We start from the raw sequence: 22,525 nt of genomic DNA, 5'->3' as shown, positions 1-22,525 counted from the left end.
GAGAGAGAGAGAGAGAGAGAGAGAGAGAGACAAACAGGCAGACAGACAGAGACAGAGACACAGAGAGAGCAATCATCAGCAACATAACCCACAATGTGACTTGAAAACATGTCCCATTAACTCCTCCCCCCCAACACCCCCTCCACCCACCCCACCCCCCCCCAAAAAAAAAAAAAAGCGGGAAGCAGGTCTAACATTACTATCTTCAATTTCACAAACAAATAATATAAGGGGAAACGGATTTAAAGCCAGTTAAAAATATATCCATATCTACATCACAACGAACTCAAAATGCAACACAATCATACAAATCACACATACCTGGAATAACAATCAGATTGCAAATCGCGTTGGTGTGGTTGATGAAAGATGAACATTTTATCGTCGACCCATCAGTGATCAGAGATGTATTCAGGAACTGCAGTGTTGCGCTGTCATACCTTTCCCTGCTCACAGCGTACCCGTCTGCCAGTTGTGAGCATGGTGGACAAGTTGATCGACAACTTGTGCATTCTGATATTCGAATTTCTTTGCCGGATGGGTCAGTGATGGACCAGTAGATGTTGTTATATAGATAGAATCCTGTGCACGTAAGGTAAGGCTGCTGGTGTTCCACGATGTCAAAATGTTCCGCACTGTTACATTCAGTCAGATTTAAAGCCTTATCTGCAATTACAAAGAACAAAAGACGTACAAAATGTGAGTACGAATATATCCTATAACACACAACAACAACATATGAGCCAATATTATTAACAAATCAGGTAGAGTATTATCAAATAAATTGGTCAATCTGTTGGCCTTAAACAAAAATATTATTACTGGAAACCAGTCATCGCCGATACTGCACTGCGTAAGGCTTTGCTACCCAAAGACATGGGTCGCGTCCGTCTCGGTATAAAGCATAATAATCAGTACTCAATTTAAAAAAAAACCGATTGTTATTAGTTCTGAGCATTTGTTTCAGTGTTAACTTAAACAGAATCTATATATGTTTGGATTCGGGAATTGATAATACATACAATGCAATCATATTTCCAATATAATTATAGGGTAACATTTGAATTGAATGACACTGTTAATGAACAATTACATTAATTTATTCTTTAAGCTTCCGAGTTGAAATGTAATCCTATAATAAATCTATACAAAAGCACACATATTACACAACAATGCCACAACAAATTGTTTGGTAACTTTTTAAAACCAACTGGCCGCTTCTCGTTGATATTGAGAGTCGCATGAACATAATTATATGGAAGAACAGTACGCACATTCACTTACTATTGGAAAAAACCTAATGCACTTAAATTTAAAAAGTTGTTTGCTACTAAGAAAAAGAAATTGCTAAAGAATATTTTGGACTTTACTAATAGAATTTGTAACAGTTTTTCATAATTTTTTTATTTTTTATTTTTTATTTATTTTTTTATTTATTTATTATATTAGCATATATCATGATTGTATTGATTGTATTTATTGTTCAAAATGCCCCCATGGGTTATGGACCAATAAACTTGAAACTTGAAACTTACTGCACAATTATAACAATTATAATGTACTATTTCACTGCTATCCATGCTCCTTTTATAGTAAACGTGTTATGTTAACTTCCATCTCAGGTAACAGACGGTTTATACATTCCAGCTAGTTGAAACCATGATGTGACTTTGTGAGCATGCGCTTTGGAGGACAAAACCATTGTCTGATAATCTGCGCATCTCCAAGTAGAGGCAATTATGTTTAACCGTGGATGTAACTTTAAATACTAACGTGAAAGAGACCAACAGGGTAACCCAAGCAGTTGGAGATTTGTCACTGGTTCAAACCAAAGTCTCGAGTCGCATGTGTAGGCTCGAGTCTCATACCATCAGTATTAGTTCTGAAGACGATTTTTGTTTTTCTCCCATTCAGTTGGTTTACAATGAGAATCACCCAAAAATATGGCTTATATTCAAATGTCATGAAAGTATGCATGTTTTTAGGCTTTTGTTGTTGCAATTGGTTGTATACAAGTATACGGGGGAAACGGATTTAAAGACAATCAAAACATATACCTATATCAAGATTACAACCTACTATTGATGTTACACGCATGAATCTCAATTAATTACCTCGAACAACAAACAGCTGGCAACTCGCGTCAGTGTGGTTGATGAAAGATGAACATTTTATCGTCGACCAGTCAGTGACCAGCGATGGATTCAGAAACTGCAATGTTGAGCTGTCATCCGTGTCCCTACTCACATTGAAACATCCTACCAGTTGTGAGCATGATGGACAAGGTGGTCCACAGCTGTTGCATTCCGAGATTCGAATTTCTTTGCCGGATGGGTCAGTGACGGACCAGTAGATGTTGTTATATCCATAGAATCCTGTGCACGTAAGGTAAGCCTGTTGGTGTTGCGCGATGTCGAAATGTCCCGCACTGTTACATTCAGTCAGAGTTAACGCCTTAGCTGCAATGTAAAAAAAACAAAAACAAGTCGCGTAAGGCGAAATTACTACATTTAGTCAAGCTGTGGAACTCATAGAATGAAACTGAACTCACTGCATTTTTTCAAAATGACCGTAGTCCGCCGCCCGTGCAAAAGGCAGTGAAATCAACGAGCCTGTTTAGTGCGGTAGTGGTTGCCCTTTGCTGCATTGCACGCTTTTCTGTGCCTCTCTTCGTTTTAACTTTCTGAGCGTGTTTTTAATCCAAACATATCATATCTATATGTTTTTGGAATCAGTAACCGACCAGGAATAAGATGAAATTGTTTTTACATCGATTTCGGATATTTTATTTTGATCATAATTTGTATATATTTTTTTTAATCTTCAAAACTTGTTTTTAATCCAAATATAACATATTTATATGTTTTTGGAATCACAAAATGATGAAGAATAAGATTAACGTAATTTTGGATTATTTTATAAAAAAATAATTTTAATTACAATTTTTAGATTTGTAATGACCAAAGTCATTAATTAATTTGTAAGCCTCCAAACTGAAATGCAATACCAAAGTCCGGCCTTGGTCGAAGATTGCTTGACCAACATTTCAATCAATTTGATTGAAAAATAAGGGTGTGACAGTGCCGCCTCAACTTTTACAAAAAGCCGGATATGACGTCATCAAAGACATTTATCGAAAAAATGAAAGAAAAAAAACTTCTAGGGATATCATATCCAGGACCTCTCATGTAAAATTTAAAAGATCGGTTCAGTAGTTTACTCTGAATCGCTCTACGCACACACACGCACAGACACACACAGACACACACAGACACACACACACACACACACACACATATACACACACACACACACACACACACACACACACACACACACACGCACACACATACATACACACCACGACCCTCGTCTTGATTCCCCCTCTATGTTCAAACATTTAGTCAAATCTTGACTAAATGTAACAAGTCGCGTAAGGCGAAAATACAATATTTAGTCAAGTAGCTGTCGAACTCACAGAATGAAACTGAACGCAATGCCATTTTTCAGCAAGACCGTATACTCGTAGCATCGTCAGTCCACCGCTCATGGCAAAGGCAGTGAAATTGACAAGAAGAGCGGGGTAGTAGTTGCGCTAAGAAGGATAGCACGCTTTTCTGTACCTCTATTTGTTTTAACTTTCTGAGCGTGTTTTTAATCAAAACATATCATATCTATATGTTTTTGGAATCAGGAACCGACAAAGGAATAAGATGAAAGTGCTTTTAAATTGATTTCGACAATTTAATTTTGATAATAATTTTTATATATTTAATTTTCAGAGCTTGTTTGTAATCCGAATATAACATATTTATATGTTTTTGGAATCAGCAAATGATGGAAAATAAGATAAACGTAAATTTGGATTGTTTTATAAATTTTTAATTTTTTTTACAATTTTCAGATTTTTAATGACCAAAATCATAATTAATTTTTAAGCCACCAAGCTGAAATGCAATACCAAAGTCCGGGCTTTGTCGAAGATTACTTGACCAAAATTTCAACCAATTTGGTTGAAAAATGAGGGCGTGACAGTGCCGCCTCAACTTTCACGAAAAGCCGGATATGACGTCATCAAAGACATTTATCAAAAAAATGAAAAAAAAGTTCGGGGATTTCATACCCAGGAACTCTCATGTCAAATTTCATAAAGATCGGTCCAGTAGTTTAGTCTGAATCGCTCTACACACACACACAGACACACACACACACACACACGCACACACGCACATACACCACGACCCTCGTTTCGATTCCCCCTCGATGTTAAAATATTTAGTCAAAACTTGACTAAATATAAAAAGAAGTGAGAGAAGTTTTAACAAAACAGCAACCCGAACACAGATAGGATGTCATCATATGGCGTCTATCATGCAATCCCACACACACACACACACACACACACACACACACACACACACACACACACACACACGTACGCACCCACACACACACACACACACACACACACACACACACACACACACATGAGACAATGACAAAAGGTGACGTTTTCATGTCAGCATGTCCCAAATGACATCACCAGTACATTTTTCATTCTATCTAATCTGTTTTCGTTCTATTTTTTCTAATAACATGCGTTAACAATTGATTGCCAACTGGAATGGAAGAGCACAAAAATTGTAACTTGATATGTAGTTTCTCTAGAGGGAAAACATCTTCCACTTGTATGTCAGTGTGTCCCATGCAACATACATTTGCCAAACAGCTATGTGTAAGTAGATTATTTGTTAGTGGTATAGAACATACTGATCAACAATCAAAGTCAGTTTTCACATTCATGTTCTACCTATTTCTTATATGTTTATTCTTTTGGCAATGGTGAAATGTCAGCAATCGTGTCTCATTCGGGACAGTAGACATGACACCTGACCTTTTGTCACTGTCTCATATACACACCACGACCCTCGTCTCGATTCCCCCTCTATGTTAAAACATGTAGTCAAAACTTGACTAAATGTAAAAAGAAGTGAGAGAAGTTTTAACAAAACAGCAACCCGAACACAGATAAGATGTCATCATATGGCGTCTATCATGCAATCCCCTCCCACACACACACACACACGCACGTACGCCCACACGCAAGTACACACGCACGCACGTACACACATACACGCACACATACGCACGCACGTACGCACACACACACACACACATACACACACGCACGCACGCACGCACACGCACACGTACGCACGCACGCACCCACGCATGCACGCACGCACGCACGCACACACACATACACACACACACACACACACACACACACACACGATATATAATAGCAGCGTATGCAGGAAAAACTTACCGTATCCGGGCAAATAAAATATGGCCAGCATCGTGATGTAATTAGGAAGAAAAAATAATCCCCATCGTTGATGTTCTTTGAAATGTAGCACATTTGACGGTTAATCCTCAAGAAACATTAAAACATCGCCGTAGTTTCCGTCGTTTCTTCTGGCGGCTTTCGTCTGTATGCACTGCCGAGTCAATGTAAGCACTTTACACTGCTGAACGCACTGACACGCTTGTTGCTGTCTTGTTCATGTTACCCGTTCAAGATTGTCTTACGATGTTAACGCGTACATTTCTAGATGTCGTTGGCGGGTATTGAAGCAACGTGTGTTTGCATTCAGAGAAGTTTAAACAAAATTGCACTTGTACTTCCTCATTCGAATTGAGATGTAAGAAACAAGCACGTTTGAAACAAGCAAGATCGTCGTTCAGCGACAGAAATGAGGTGATGTGTATCCCCTGCAGCGTGAATGTGTCACCACTCTAAACGCATCTCGTCCGCATGACAGGCAAACAGAGTTGTTTATGCAAGATTGCATTGTTTGGTTGTACACGTCCTCGTGTTGAAAGAGACGGATTTACAAACTGAATAGAAAATAGATTCAACGCATCGGAGCGAAGGCAATTTTGTCTGTGAATAGAAACCACAGTGTATTTTACCACGAGACCTGCATACAATCAACGGCTAACACGTTTCACTGCCGTGGCTACGGGGGGGGGAGGGGGGGGGGTTGGAGGGGTGGATGAAGTGTTGCTTTGCACAGCTTTTCTCTGAGGGTAAATTTTCTGGCCTATAAATGCGACTCATGCTCTGACTTCAGCTAGCCTAGCTGGATGGTGAGCGCCGACTGACTGGAAATGCATGTCCACAGTCACAGTAACTACATTGGACGTGATGGGGTGAACTGCAAAACCCACGCAACACATCGTTGTCGGCGTTAAATACACTTTGTTTGTGACTTGGAAGAGGCTTCCCATTACAGAAGTAATGTGATGCCTTTCTAGCACTGCTAATTGACTACACCCACCCCCCCCCCTCCCAACACACGCGCGCGCGCTTACTGATACGATAAAAACACCTTTTGATGAATAACTAACCGTATACGAGCCAAACAAATATTAACAACGTCGTAATGCAATTCCGAAGAAAAACACACGTATACACAGATTGAGACACATGCAAACATGCGATAAGATAGATCAGATAAGAAAACTGTAATGTCCATTTTAATTTTCACAAACATTTAGTTTTGTTGGCACCACATCGCATTTCTAATAAGACAAACACACAATCACAAAACATCATCGAACATAAATACACTGCCAAGATTAACTGAATAGCAGGTAACAAGGACAATACACACCTAGTAGATACACACTATCACAGTAGGTACGATTGCATGACTTGTGTACACTACTTGTTCGCGATTGAAAGTTGAACACGTTTAACTGCATATACCAAACATTTCTGGTGTAAATAACACCTACATAATTTGTTTACCAACACGCTTAAACGCGTGCACATTGCAATACAAATCCACAATAATATAGGTACACTTTTTGGTTTTGTTGTATTGTTGCTCAACACGAACAATATATCATTTGAAAGACACGAGTTCTAGAGTTCTGTTAGATGATCATAGGCAGGATTCTCCTCCAACGGTTCCCGTGTAGAAAATTGCAAGTGGCGGTATTCGTCAGCGGTTTCAGCTGTCTTCGTCATCCCCTCTGCTGCGTTTAGCTCTGACTGCACATTTGTGTAATCACCTTGGGTTTGGACCGTGGCTGTGTTGATGTATGTGTTCGGGTTGGGACCCTGAAAGTCTACGTTACCGCTGTCATGCTTAGCTGCCTGGATGTCCTAAAATAAAATGAATAAGGTAAGGAGTATATAATAATGACTATCATTCTCCTTTAAAACGTACTGTGGGAGATTCATCATCATACTGAATGAATCCCAGGATATGTTTCTTCCTTATAATTCAGTCCGATTGCTACCTAGCTATTTTGTGCTAATTAAGAAGATGTTACAGTTGTTTTTGCTTTGTTTTATTTATGAAGGAAAATGTAGGCTTCTTTGATCCCTTTCGATAGTCTAACACACCTGCCACAATGCTGCATGACTTCATAATCATTGTGTTGTATTATTTCTATTATAGGAATAGCATATTGGTATTTGATTTGAAAGTCTCTGGACTAGCTCATTAAAGAACAAGTCACCCCAGTAATAAAATCTGCTTTTCAGAGTATTTGCCCAGACATACCTGTTCCGTGGGTAGGGCAGGCAACTCTTCCACGTTCATGTACACATTGGTGGCAGAGTTGTTCTTCTTGCAGTCAGACACACATTCGGTGTAAACAGCGCCTGGAAAACAGTTTACCATGTTGTCCTCCTTTCTGTCCATTGATGTGTCCATAATTATTTCTTTGTTTGTTTTTAGTTTGTGTACCTTGTGCAGGATATACTGTGTGTGCATGCAGATGTATAATGAATTTGAGCAACATAGCCTTGAATTAATTGTTTACACCCATGTCGTGCCGTATTTAATGTGAGGTATACATTTGTCAATCATTGAAATCAATACTGCCAGGTAACTCAAAACTAAACAACGTGATTATTTGTACTCGTACATAGCTTACACATTGCTCTCCCACTTTTTCATTATATAATGTCGTAATTAATGTTGTTGTTGTTGTTGTTGTTGTTGTTGTTGTTGTTGTTGTTGTTGTTGTTGTTGTTGTTGTTGTTGTTGTTTTTATTTTTTATGTCACATCAAAATTGTCTTAATTTGTCTTTCTTGTTTTATTCTTAAGTAACAAGTTGTTTTGTTGAATCACATTCAAACACTATATTCAGAGCAATTGAAAATCAAGAGCTTTATGCCTAATGATTAGTCTATGGACTACTTCCTCTACCCTGCGCTTCTGACCATGATTCTTACCTCCCTTGTCTGCATGCTCGTGTATCTTCCCTGCCTTGTTGTGTTGTTTGACATCCTGGGTTTTTCCAGGTTTCTCTTTGCTGACATCAGGATTATCCTTCTTCCCCTTGTTGAACTGCGCATGCAAGTGGTTTTGAGGACCATCAGACCCGGCTTCTTCCGCGTCGAAAGTGGGATTGGCTAATACTAAGGGAGCTGGAGAGTTAGGTTTCATGGAGTTCGGTGAAGGGTCTGGGTCGTCTGCGCTTTGATAGAATTCGTTGATGTGCTCTTCAAATTCTGCAAAATAAAGGGACAGTATTGAACAACACCAACGCAAGGTTGTCGTCCCCCCCACCCACATCTCTCTCTGTCTCTCTCTCTCTCTCTCTCTCTCTCTCTCTCTCTCTCTCTCTCTCTCTCTCTCTCTCTCTCTCTCTCTCTCTCTCTCTCTCTCGGCATATCAAACGAACATTATGCAAAACTTAGACGGGCGTGGTGGCCTAGTGCATAAGACATCGGCCTCCTAATCAGAAGGTCGTGAGTTCAAGTCCCGGCCACGGCCGCTTAAGGGTGGAGATGTTTCCGGACTCCCATGGTTAACTAATGAGCAGACCTGCTTGAAACTTATCCCCTTGTGTGTGTACACGCACGCGCAAGATCAATTGCGCCCGAAAAAGATCATCCAATCCATGTCCGAGGTCAGTGGGTTAAAGAAACACAAAAAATACCCAGCATGCTTCCCCCTAAAAGCGGCGTAGGGCTGCCCAAATGGCGGGGTAAAAAACGGTAATACACGTAGAAGCTGTTGGAGTTTCAGCCCATGAACGAAACAAACAAACGATACATAACTTCGATGAACGTAACCTAAGAAAGACAGTAAGATCGTGAGATAGTGTAAAACAAAAGAAGAAGACGAAAGAAGACGATGCAGACGAAGAAGCAGAGAAAGAAGTAGAAGAACGTACCATCATCAAGAGTCACTGTATTTTGTCTTCTTTTTCTAGCTTCTGTGTTTGACCCTGGAACATTATTAGATTAGCATTAGTGTAGGCTATAAGCATAAAGGAAGCCATACAAAACAGAGATAGAGAGAGAGAGAGAGGGAGAGGTAGAGGGAGACATAGAGAGATATATATATATATATATAGAGAGAGAGAGAGAGAGAGAGAGAGAGAGAGAGAGAGAGAGAGAGAGCCAGAGAGAGAGGCCAGAGAGAAAGAGAAAGAGAGAGTGAGAGAGAGAGAGAGAGAGAGAGAGAGAGAGAGAGAGAGAGAGAGAGAGAGAGAGAGAGAGAGAGAGAGAGAGAGAGAGAGAGAGAGAGAGAGAGAGAGAGAGAGAGAAAGTAGAGTAAACTGTTCAAACTTTGATTGCAAGATTTTAGAAGCCAAACACATTTTTTGTTAAATGAAAACTGATCATTTAAACTACACTCTTTAATAAACAACAATTGTTCATGAATAACATCTTATTTAAGTCATTATCTGATAACTATCATCTCTACAAATTGCAATATCAATTAGGCATATACTCACGTTTACGTTTGATGACCAAAGCGATGACAACTGCGACAACGGCAGCGACAATGACAACAACACCAACAGCACCTCCTACCACCACTGCCACGGGCAGTTCAGTATGTGTAGCTTGGTTTGAGCGAAGAGCTGTTAGAAAACCAAATATAACTGCCTCAATCTGTCTAAATGAATACATGCACTTGCAGTAACCCTCCCTCTCTTCCGTGGTGGCACTAATGCCAACGACCTCTCTGACCGAGTAACCTCATTACATACATTGTATATGTGTAATATATTATGTAGAGGTTACAACACGAGTGTTTTTATTATATGGCTTGTATTTCAGTCAAGACCCAGCGGATGAATATCAAGGGACTCACGAGCCTCTGTTCACGAGCATACGGGCTGGTAGAGACGAAACACTAATCTTATTTTTCTTGAATAATGTAATGTTACGTCTTTATGTGACTACGATCGGATGTTCCAATGCTGTGTTGTAACTATAGACGCTTAGTCTGTGTACCTTTGAAGAAGGCAATGCGGGTAGAAAATTTGGATTTTAAAAAGATGCGACATTCTGGCTTGGTTTTGGACTTTTTATTGTATAATTATATACAAAGTAAGTAGCTAGATGGAAGTAACCCACAAAGAGTACTCAGTCTTTGCATATTCTTACGACATTCATTTAAAGTAAGACTCATTTTCAGACGTATTGTATTAGCACTACCTGTTGCGTTCATACTACGATAATCTGCCATGCTACCCTTCTTCAGATTTGACCTAGTAAATATTAGAGAACAGAAGACACACCGTAATGGTGTAAGCGCCCCTATGAATGCAAAACATATCGCTGTAATGTACGTGATCATGACGGAAGCTTAGTGTGATCATTACAATCCCGCCGGCAGCATTTACCACACACATAAACGTATGTGCACAGAGAAAGAAAAACAAAACACTTTAATATGAAACCAATTAAATAAAATCAGATAGGAATCAAAACACTAACGCAAAATTACATGTTGAAATAAAAACAGATCACACACCTGGCACAACGAAAATATTGCACATGTCCTTGCTGCAGTTGTTGACACTTGAACATGTTATTATCGATGTGTCAATTATATGTGCGGTATTCAAGAACTGCAGTGTTGTGTTTCCTTCCGACTGCCTAATGACATTGTAGCCCTCTACTAGAGTTGAGCATGGCGGACATGATTCTTCACAGTTTCCGCATTCCCCGATCCTGATTTCTGTCTTGCTGGCCACATCAGTGATGGACCAGTACATGGTGTGGTTTGGTGTCAGACCAGTACAGGTGAGGGAAGGTTGCTGGGTTTGCACGATGACAAAGTTCCCTGCACTGTTGCATTCTGACAGATTGAAGTCTTCTGCTGCAATGTGTAGCAGTTGTAAGTTTATTTGATAGTTATATTAGAGATACGTTTCATATATTACACCGCCACAAAGGCAACAATCAATCCAATGCATACAATGATTGTCAAAATGAACCAACAAACTTGAAATTTGCCATAACTTCTTTTTTTTTAAATTACTCACATTGGACACACAGCGTGCAGTCATCGTGGGTCTTGTTGTCTCTCTTGGAACATCTGATAGTAGCGCCGTCTTTCTGTCTGACGTTGTTTTTTATCATCAGTGTGCTGGATGTGGCTTCTCTTGTCACGCTGAAGTCATTGCGTGCACTGTCTGTTAGTTTACAGTTGGGACAAAGCTGCGAGTCTTGACCGCACTTCTTACACTGTGCGATGGGCGACACGGTTCCGTTGCCATACATGATAGTCCAGTACATGTTCTGTGCAGCCACAAGACCTTCACATCTGATAGGTGTCGGTATTCCCTCTGCAATGTTGCATTCCGGAATTGTGTATGCTGAAACATATACTCATTCTTAAAATAAACTATTTGACAGAGTCATACATTGTTTTGGGGAACTATGCTAGCATGGCAGGAACACTCATTTCTAATTTCCAAAGCGGTTATGATTGATGCAGTGATACTCCACTTTGATCACAACACATTGATATATGTCTTTCTTTATTTGGTGTTTAACGTCGTTTTCAACCGTTCAAGGTTATATCGCGACGGACACATTGATATGTCAGGTAATAAAATGAGCATGCGACAGGAAGCAACCGGATGTGTGTAAGCACGCACCTGCTGCTGATGCCAGTTCCAACCCCGACTTTTGACAGATATGAATGAACCAATATACAAAATACACACCTGTTATAACAAAAAGCTTGCAAGTTGCCGTAATGGTCTTGTTGTTAGAGCGTGAGCATTTTATTGAAGACCCGTCAGTGACCAGTGAGGTATTCAGGAACTGGAGCGTGGTGCTGTTATTGCTCTCCCTGCTCACATTGTAACCTTCGATGGTGTCTGAGCAAGGTGGGCAATGTGGATTGCAGAGCTTGCATTCTGCGATTCTTATTTCTTTGAAGGTGTCAGTGATGGACCAGAAGATGCCGTGGTCACCTGTCAGATCAATGCAGGTGACGGTAGGATGTTGGTTATGCACGATGTCAACATTCCGTGCTGAGTTGCAGCCAAGTAGCTTTAATGTCGTAACTGCAATTGTGTAATATATTATGTCCTATTAAGAACGCAGCAGCACCGTTTTAAACTAGAAATACTATTTAAGAATTACACAATGAAAACATTGAGGATGTCATTGATATAACGTAGTAGGCAGATGAAGAAGGTTACGTTTTTCTAAGAATTACAATTGTGAAAGTTCCATATTAACTGTCGCCAGAAAATAAACGAGAGAGAGAGAGAGAGAGAGAGAGAGAGAGAGAGAGAGAGAGAGAGAGAGAGAGAGAGAGAGAAAGAGAGAGAGAGAGTGAGAGAGATAGAGAGAGATATATATAGAGAGAGACAGAGAGATATATATATATATATATAGAGAGAGAGAGATAGTGAGAGAGAGAGATATAGAGAGATAGAGAGAGAGAAAGAGAGAGAGAGAGAGAGAGAGAGAGAGAGAGAGAGAGAGAGAGAGAGAGAGAGAGAGAGAGAGAGAGAGAGAGAGAGAGAGAGAGAGAGAGAGAGAGAGAGAGAGAGAGAGATAGTATCAAAGAACACACGTATTCTTTAAGATATACTCTTTTCTTATAACGCGACAATGAAAATCGCACCATACATGCACATCGCTGTATTGCTGTTATTCACTGGCATGCGTTGACAAGCACCTAGTGTTAGTCCATGCCGCATGTACTTACCGTGTTCTGACAAAGACAAAATCAGCCACATGGAATTACGAAGTAAAGGCCACCACATCATCGACGTGGGGAACGATGTATGTCACGATCGGGTGACAGAGACCAAGAAAGCGTCACTCAGTGGAGTGCCTGTTCTGGGTCAATGTATGATAGAAAGCGCCTGTGCGTGATATTGGGCTACAGCAGAGTTTGCTGACAGTGCTCAATGAACACGGATGTTTTGTAACGCACGAGTTTCACAGCGGGGGTTTTTGCTGTCACAGGGCTGACGGTTTTTCGCTGACAGCGCGCACGGGATTTTCGCGGATCGAGTTTCTCGTGTCTTTTTTCTGCTTGGGAGGCAGAATTGTGTATAGCTGGACTGGTTTGGTGACAAGGTCAGTCACGTGTATTTGGCTAGGTGGTCTGTCAGAGACTCAAAGGACGACACACTTGACACCCAGCGGCAGAAGGGGAAGGATCTAATACACAGTTTCTAGAGTATGATGGTTTTTCACCGAGTATTATATTCGGCACTCTAGGGGAACTTCCACAAGTTATTCCTTTTCTCTGCCACGTATTTTGCTGAGGACAAGTCGTCAACTTTCCTTCGTCGGCGATGGCTTTCGCATAAGGATTCGACAAGGGGTTCTGGAGGTTTTTGGTCACTGTTGACGAACAGAGGCTGTTCCAGGGAGGAGGCGGACTTTGCTTCCATTGAGAGTACAATCATAGGCTTTTGAGGTAATAAATCATTATTTAACGCTGTTGATGAGTCTGTGTTTGTAGAATGAAATACTCTCTGTTGTTCTTTCCAGGTTAGCGCATAACTTACTCTCTGTGACGCTAAAATACTAATCTGTATATGGTTTTTGCAGATAGGGAGAGAAGGACGGAAAATGACTGTTTTGTTGTTGTAAAAAGTCCGTTTTGTGCAGGCCCACGTGCTCGATGAGATATTTAAAGATGACATGTTTTAAGGTGGTGGGTGAGGGGTAGCTGACATGTTTAGTGCACCGATGCTTTCTGTTTGCAGCCTTCGTTTCGGGTTCGTTTTCCTGTAACCGCTGCACGGCTGCCTTTGGCGGGACACTGCTAGCTGCAGACGTTGGAGCTGGGACCTGAGGAAGTTACGCTAACCGGCTAACCAGCAAACCGGCTAACCAGCAGACCGGCTAACCAGCGAACCGGCTAACCAGCAACCCGGCTAACCAGCATACCGGCTAACCAGCATACAGAAAGAAAGCTAAGTGCACCGTGTCTTACGCACCCCGTTGACCACCGTTGTCTTTTCTTATCTGTGATTTCATTGGAGTAGTGACAACGTGGGGTGTTGACCCCTGCACGAACTAGGGCTTTTTGAACAGAACATTCTCATTTGACTGTATTTACACGGGATCAGCGTGTTACTATAATTTTCTATATACTACTGGCATTTTGTCAGTGATCACGGGTTTTTTACGTGTTGAGAACGTAAAAGGAACATATTTTGAGTGAAGGCTCGAGGGAGGTGGCGAGTTTATACATAAACAGGCGTCTGAAACTTATACTTTTGTTGACTCTATTTAATTGTATGACTGCGAGAGTGGATCGTGGTGTGGTTAGTTAATTAGTAGTAATTAACCGGTTCATAATCACCTTAAGTGATATATTGAAACGTGACACGTGGGGGCCAAGCCGGGATTTACTCAGTTAATTTCCAACTGATAAAGACCCACCAATTAAGGATAACTAAGAGCAGATAATCTCGTCAGTGCTCGACCTATTTTCTGCTTGGTGCTACCCTTTTTTGTATAGTTTTGATCATATACCACACCTTAAGCGATTCACATCTTGCAGGAAATGTAAATTGTAATTTGTGAGTTATTGTATGCGCTAACTGTGATTACCTCCCTTTCCTTTGTTTGTGAATCTTTGTTGTTGTAGGTTCAGAGTTTTCCGTTGCAGAGAGCTGAGCGGGGTTAGCGGATTTGTTATTCGTTTTACTCAGTTTTCTCTACATTGTTGTTTCGTATTCTGTAACAGGTTACATTTCTACCGTCTTGTTTTACTTGGATTTTTCTCCATATTTTGACTTTGTTGGAATTTTGGGGGGGAAGGGTCCGAGGACTTCTGTCCTAACCAAGGCTGTGGGAGACACTCTGTTTCACCGCAAAAAGCAGCCGATAAAGTAGGCCACGGCTGTGGGAAACACTTTGTTTCACCGCAAAAAGCAGCCATAAAGTAGGCTACGCGATTTGTTCCACACCGTTTGGATTTTTCTTCTGCATTTCCTGGTTACTGGATTTTTGTATCCATCGCTTTCATCACCGCGTGTTCTAGCTATAGCTGCGTTAGACTTACTTTTGTAATAAAGCTTTGCTAAAACTAACCATGGCTACAGGGGGATCTCCTACGAAGAGATTAACTTTTGAGACTCCTGGTAGCGAGGAACAGACAGAGCGAGACGCACGCGTTAGAGCGCGTAGTTTGCTTAAGCGCAAGGAGTTAGAACGTAAGGAAGACATAGAGCGACAGACGAGGAAAGAAGAGCTTGACAGACAAGAACGACAGGCCGAACGTGAGAGACAGGAACGACAAGACGAACGTGACAGACAAGAACGGAAAGAGAAAGATGAACGAGACAGACAAGAAAGGGAACGACAGGCCGAACGACAGGCCGAACGTGACCGACAGGACAAGAAAGAGAAAGACGAACTTGACAGACAAGAAAGAGAACGACAGGCCGAACGTGACCGTCAGGATAAGAAAGACGAGCTTGAGAGACAGGAACGACAGGCCGAACGACAGGCCGAACGTGACAGACAGGAACGGAAAGAGAAAGAGCAGGCGGATCGCGATCTCCAGCTAGAACTAGCTAGGCTACAGGCCGAGAAAGGTACGCTTACTCAGGCTAGCGCGCCGACGTTTGTTGCCGACCGTACGAGACTGCCGACGTTCGACGATGACAAGGACGAGCTCGACGACTCTTTACGCCGGTTTGAGCGCATTGCATCTGACCAGAAGTGGGAAGAGGCCACGTGGGCTAGCCGCCTTAGCACCTGCTTGAAAGGACGCGCATTGCAGCTCTACAACGCTTTGGATGACGACGAGGCGAGAGACTATCAGGCACTAAAGAAGGCGTTACTCCAGCGCTTCAACCTGACTGCGGAAGCCTACAGACGACGTCTGCGTAACAGCAAGAGGCTGAGCGGCGAGCTGAGCCATCAGTTTGTGGCACGTCTAAATCTTTACCTGCGGCGCTGGGTGGAGATGGCCGAGAAGAACTGGACCGTCGACGACCTTGCCGACCTCATTGTCATGGAGCAACTGATGTCCAGCCTGCGACCTGAGGTGGTGACCTTCGTGCAGGAGCACCAGCCAAAGACTACTCAGGAGGCAGCCGACTGGATCAGAGTACACGAGGACGCCCAAGCGATCTCCGGCAAATCTTCAGGCTCACGGCCGGGAAAATCGGGAAATTCAGGTTCTTCAGGACCCAAGGACGGGAAGGACGATCAGGGACACAAGGGATCAAGTTCCAGATCTGACATCCAGTGTTACTACTGCAACAAGCGGGGCCACGTGAAGAAGGACTGCCACAGGAGACAGGCTGACCAGAAGGGCGTACACTTTGTTGGCAGTGAGGAGCTAAGGGACGTCACGAGCTCATGCACAATTCCACAACTCTGCGTTCCGTGCTCCAGAAAGCATTTCCAGCCCCACTGCAACGTCTACGTTAACGGAGTGAAGGGCGAAGGTCTGCGGGACACAGGGGCAGACATGATAGTGGTTCGGGCGAGTCTAGTTCCAGCTATGGCCTACACAGGAGACAGCATCAGAGTGAGAATGGCCGAGGCATCTCACGCTTACGACTTGAACACGGCAGTGATCAAGGTCGAAACACCGTTGTTCACGGGGACCATTGTGGCCGTCGTCATGGACGATCCTCCATGCGACCTGCTCATCGGAAACCGGGTTCAGTTTGTGGACGGCGTCACCAGGGAGGTTCCCGTTTATCGGTCTCCCGACGTCATTTCAGTGCTCACGCGGGCACAGGCGGAGCGAGAGGACAAACCTCTCAAACCCCTACCTGCTGCACGAGCTGCCCTGGGGAACGTGACCCCCGCGCTTCTCGCGAAGGCTCAGGCATCTGATCCGACATTAGCAACTCCTCGGGAGCACGCGAAGTCGGGGAAGGTGAAGCTGAGCGGGAAGCATGGGAGGTCAAGGTTCCTCAGGGACAAGAAGTTGCTCTACCGGGAGTTCAGCAACCAAGAAGGTACATTCAAACAGGTTGTCGTGCCTCGCGAGTTTCGCGAGGGTGTCATGGCAACGGCACACGACTCGATTCTGGGAGGTCATCTTGGCACCAAGAAGACCACGGATCGTGTCTGGCGCCACTTTTACTGGCCAGGCATCTGCACGGATGTCCGACGTTTCTGTGCGTCCTGCGATAAGTGCCAGAAGGTGGTTGCCAAAGGAAGGGTGAGGAAGGTCCCCTTAGAGAAGATGCCGCTCATCGACGAACCCTTTCGTCGGGTGGCAGTGGACATCATCGGGCCCATCTTGCCTGCGTCTGAGGACGGAAACAGATACATTTTGACCATGGTGGACTACGCTACTCGATACCCAGAGGCGATCCCTCTGAAATCGATTGAAGCCACGCGAGTAGCTGAGGCTCTGGTTACTATGTGGTCCCGGCTGGGAATTCCATCAGAGGTACTCACCGACAGAGGCACGCAGTTCACGGGAGGAGTGATGGCGGAGGCAGCACGACTGCTATCACTGGAGCAGCATTTCACCACTCCTTACCATGCTCAGTGCAACGGACTGGTGGAAAGGTTCAATGGCACCTTGAAGACCATGCTGAGGAAACTAGCTCAGGAGAAACCACGCACGTGGGACAGGTACATCCCAGCATTGCTTTTCGCATACCGCGAGGTTCCTCAGGAGAGCTTGGGCTTTTCCCCATTTGAGTTGTTGTACGGCAGACAGGTACGCGGTCCCATGGCTATCCTGCGTCAGGCTTGGACGGACGAAGAAGCTGACGAGGAGGTGCAGACGACAGCGACCTACATCGTAGAACTCAGCAACAGGATTGAAGAGACCTGCAAACTGGCTCAAGAGAACCTGGGGAGAGCAGCACAGCGTTACGCGCGAGGATTCGACCGCAAGGCACGGCCGCGCAGCTTCAAGATTGGAGAACGGGTGTTGCTACTTCTACCTGTCAAACACAACAAGCTACAACTGCAGTGGCAAGGACCTTTTGAGGTGACAGCGAAAGTGGGCCAGAACGACTACAGGATCGTCATGAACGGGAAAGCACGCCTGTACCATGCCAACCTGCTGCGCGCCTACATAGAGAGGACTGCCTACGGGGAAAAGGACAAAGTGACAGAAGCAGTTGCTGTCGTGATGGACGAGACAACGGAAGAACAGGGGGGAGGACGTGTACCAGTTTGTCCGTTGGAGGCTAGTGAGGACCACACGGACGTGCACATCTCACCTGATCTTGGGGACGACCAGCAGGCGGACCTGCAAGAGATCCTGAAGGATGCAGCACGGGTCCTTACAGACATACCACTTCAGATGCATCTAGAGGAGTTTACCTTCGACTTGCTGGAGAAGCAGCCAGTGAGGACGAAGCAGTATCCCATGCCTCATGCCCAGAAGGAGGTGGTCAGGAAGGAAATCGCCGACATGACGAAGTTGGGCGTCATCGAGCCAGCGAACTCTCCCTACAGTTCACCAATTGTGCTTGTGAAGAAGAAGGATGGACGCGTCAGGTTCTGTGTCGACTACCGGAAGCTGAACAAGATTACGGCGTTTGACGCGGAACCCATGCCTGATGTGGACTACCTCTTCAGTCACTTGGCCAAGGCCAAGTATTTTTCAAAATTAGACCTCACCAAGGGATACTGGCAAATTCCAGTTGCCGAGGAAGATCGCCCAAAGACTGCATTTACCACTCCATTCGGCCAGTTCCAGTGGACAGTCATGCCTTTTGGTCTACAGAATGCAGGTGCCGTCTTCACTCGCATGATGAGGAAACTTTTGGAACCATTGAAGCGCGAGGACATCAGCAGTTTCATCGACGATGTGCTGATCGCGACAGAGACATGGACTGAACATCTCGACGCCCTGCGCGACGTGTTCGGAAGGTTGAAGGACGGAAATCTAGGAGCTAAACCGTCGAAGTGCTACCTGGGATTTCGGGAATTGTCTTTCCTGGGTCATGTTGTCGGCGAGGGATTGCTCGTTCCAGAGGACGACAAGATCCAGAAGATTCGGGAGGCGGAGCCACCGCGCACGAAGAAAGAAGTCAGGTCTTTCCTGGGCCTAGCCAGCTTCTACAGACGCTTCATCCCGCACTTTGCCGAAATCGCTCTACCACTGACCAACCTTACCAAGAAACTACAACCGACCGTTGTAGTGTGGACGGAGGAATGTAGCTCCGCATTCAACACCCTGAAGAGGCGACTCACCAGTCAGCCTATTCTCCGACTACCAGACCTGAACAAGGACTTCGTGCTGAGGACAGACGCTTCAGGGAAGGGACTTGGGGCAGTGTTGCTTCAGGAGACAGAGGGGTTTTTGCACCCTGTTTGCTTCGCCAGCCGTAAGCTGACCTCGGCCGAGGCAGCGTATGCAACGGTTGAGCGCGAGTGTCTCGCCATTGTCTGGGGCATCCAGAAATTCGAAGCATACCTGTACGGACGACCTTTCTGTCTGGAAACAGACCATCAACCTCTGCAATATCTTCAGGTTGCAAGGTTGGCAAACGCCAGACTTATGCGCTGGGCGTTGATTCTCCAACCGTACCAATTCACGGTACGCGTTATTCCGGGCGCCAACAATGTTGGAGCTGACTTTCTCTCTCGGGCTGTAGAGGAGAACATGACTGTGAGCGAAACCGAGGTTTCGTCTTGAAGAGGGGAGGTGTGTCACGATCGGGTGACAGAGACCAAGAAAGCGTCACTCAGTGGAGTGCCTGTTCTGGGTCAATGTATGATAGAAAGCGCCTGTGCGTGATATTGGGCTACAGCAGAGTTTGCTGACAGTGCTCAATGAACACGGATGTTTTGTAACGCACGAGTTTCACAGCGGGGGTTTTTGCTGTCACAGGGCTGACGGTTTTTCGCTGACAGCGCGCACGGGATTTTCGCGGATCGAGTTTCTCGTGTCTTTTTTCTGCTTGGGAGGCAGAATTGTGTATAGCTGGACTGGTTTGGTGACAAGGTCAGTCACGTGTATTTGGCTAGGTGGTCTGTCAGAGACTCAAAGGACGACACACTTGACACCCAGCGGCAGAAGGGGAAGGATCTAATACACAGTTTCTAGAGTATGATGGTTTTTCACCGAGTATTATATTCGGCACTCTAGGGGAACTTCCACAAGTTATTCCTTTTCTCTGCCACGTATTTTGCTGAGGACAAGTCGTCAACTTTCCTTCGTCGGCGATGGCTTTCGCATAAGGATTCGACAAGGGGTTCTGGAGGTTTTTGGTCACTGTTGACGAACAGAGGCTGTTCCAGGGAGGAGGCGGACTTTGCTTCCATTGAGAGTACAATCATAGGCTTTTGAGGTAATAAATCATTATTTAACGCTGTTGATGAGTCTGTGTTTGTGGAATGAAATACTCTCTGTTGTTCTTTCCAGGTTAGCGCATAATTTACTCTCTGTGACGCTAAAATACTAATCTGTATATGGTTTTTGCAGATAGGGAGAGAAGGACGGAAAATGACTGTTTTGTTGTTGTAAAAAGTCCGTTTTGTGCAGGCCCACGTGCTCGATGAGATATTTAAAGATGACATGTTTTAAGGTGGTGGGTGAGGGGTAGCTGACATGTTTAGTGCACCGATGCTTTCTGTTTGCAGCCTTCGTTTCGGGTTCGTTTTCCTGTAACCGCTGCACGGCTGCCTTTGGTGGGACACTGCTAGCTGCAGACGTTGGAGCTGGGACCTGAGGAAGCTACGCTAACCGGCTAACCAGCAAACCGGCTAACCAGCAGACCGGCTAACCAGCGAACCGGCTAACCAGCAACCCGGCTAACCAGCATACCGGCTAACCAGCATACAGAAAGAAAGCTAAGTGCACCGTGTCTTACGCACCCCGTTGACCACCGTTGTCTTTTCTTATCTGTGATTTCATTGGAGTAGTGACAACGTGGGGTGTTGACCCCTGCATGAACTAGAGCTTTTTGAACAGAACATTCTCATTTGACTGTATTTACACGGGATCAGCGTGTTACTATAATTTTCTATATACTACTGGCATTTTGTCAGTGATCACGGGTTTTTTACGTGTTGAGAACGTAAAAGGAACATATTTTGAGTGAAGGCTCGAGGGAGGTGGCGAGTTTATACATAAACAGGCGTCTGAAACTTATACTTTTGTTGACTCTATTTAATTGTATGACTGCGAGAGTGGATCGTGGTGTGGTTAGTTAATTAGTAGTAATTAACCGGTTCATAATCACCTTAAGTGATATATTGAAACGTGACAATGTAACACAGTGGAACGTCAATCCTCGAATCAACTAAAAACAGCTTGTCAAATATTGTCAAATCGTTTAAGTGTCCTGTTTCACCATTTATTCGCCTTGCCCTTTTTTCTGCTAGCTGTCAACTGACAACTGCATGTAGTGACGAATCAATCAGGACTCGAGAAACACTTATCTCTCGCACGTACTGACAAGCTTGTATTTGCTTATTCCTCCTACCCTTCTTAAAACGTCTTTGAATTTTCAGAGTAATTAACAAGTGAATGTGTCGCTGTGTTCTGGTACTGCTCGTTTGACTTTAGAACTTTGAATGGACCTAATGACACACGTTGTCCTTCCTTGTTATAGAGTACATTGTTGTAAACAGACACGTTCAATTTTCGAGAAAAAAAAGTCATAACAGGCGGGTGTGACTTTCAGCAAAAAAAACATGTCTTGACATTTCTACACGATCCACCCAAGTAGTAACGTGTCGCGGCTCTGAATGCATCTCTGTATGCCGAGCAAACAGCGTTCTTTGTGCAGCTAACATTACTTGGCTTTATACTTCCTAGTTTTAACATCCCCCCGCGGGTTAGGGGGAAGAATTTACCCGATGCTCCCCAGCATGTCGTAAGAGGCGACTAACGGATTCTGTTTCTCCTTTTACCCTTGTTAAGTGTTTCTTGTATAGAATATAGTCAATGTTTGTAAAGATTTTAGTCAAGCAGTATGTAAGAAATGTTAAGTCCTTTGTACTGGAAACTTGCATTCTCCCAGTAAGGTCATATATTGTACTACGTTGCAAGCCCCTGGAGCAATTTTTTTATTAGTGCTTTTGTGAACAAGAAACAATTATTAAGTGGCTCTATCCCACCTCCCCCCCTTTCCCCGTCGCGATATAACCTTCGTGGTTGAAAACGACGTTAAACACCAAATAAAGAAAAGAAAAGTAGTTTTAACAGAGACAGGATGAACAGATTTGCAGATAATACATTTAACGCTTCGGTGCGAAAGTAGTATTACCCAAAAATAGCCTAGCAGCATCGATCGCACTTAGACGAGACTTGCATATTACTATAC

General features: G+C 43.9%; 1 protein-coding gene and 1 long non-coding RNA gene across 2 annotated transcripts; both read right to left on the bottom strand.

The window, feature by feature from the left end:
* Positions 1-327: 327 nt before the first annotated feature.
* Positions 328-5,881, bottom strand: LOC138972166 (uncharacterized). The gene is made up of 3 exons (XR_011457470.1): positions 5,330-5,881; positions 2,115-2,459; positions 328-666 (listed from the first exon to the last, which is right to left on the bottom strand). It is a non-coding gene; the product is annotated as an uncharacterized lncRNA (long non-coding RNA).
* Positions 5,882-6,451: 570 nt separating this feature from the next.
* LOC138972765 (uncharacterized) lies at positions 6,452-13,073 on the bottom strand. The gene is made up of 9 exons (XM_070345442.1): positions 13,000-13,073; positions 12,002-12,346; positions 11,315-11,647; positions 10,801-11,148; positions 9,773-9,901; positions 9,206-9,259; positions 8,259-8,537; positions 7,581-7,681; positions 6,452-7,177 (listed from the first exon to the last, which is right to left on the bottom strand). The coding sequence occupies exons 1-9, from the start codon at positions 13,058-13,060 to the stop codon at positions 6,935-6,937; spliced, it is 1,893 nt and encodes a 630-aa protein (XP_070201543.1). The 5' UTR covers positions 13,061-13,073; the 3' UTR covers positions 6,452-6,934.
* Positions 13,074-22,525: the final 9,452 nt, after the last annotated feature.

This window comes from Littorina saxatilis, linkage group LG8 (assembly GCF_037325665.1).
Source record: "Littorina saxatilis isolate snail1 linkage group LG8, US_GU_Lsax_2.0, whole genome shotgun sequence".
NCBI lineage: Eukaryota > Metazoa > Mollusca > Gastropoda > Littorinimorpha > Littorinidae > Littorina > Littorina saxatilis.
The sequence above is the reverse complement of the archived record's forward strand: the minus strand, read 5'-3'. Positions and strand labels throughout refer to the sequence as shown.

Bases quoted from the DNA above. Each gene is read 5' to 3' on its own strand.
- LOC138972765 (XM_070345442.1), bottom strand. From the start codon at position 13,060: ATGATGTGGTGGCCTTTACTTCGTAATTCCATGTGGCTGATTTTGTCT. The intron at 11,149-11,314 runs GTGAGTAATTTA...TACACATTGCAG, and splicing joins CTGCACGCTGTGTGTCCAAT to CAGAAGACTTCAATCTGTCA. The intron at 7,682-8,258 runs GTAAGAATCATG...ACTGTTTTCCAG, and splicing joins CGAGCATGCAGACAAGGGAG to GCGCTGTTTACACCGAATGT.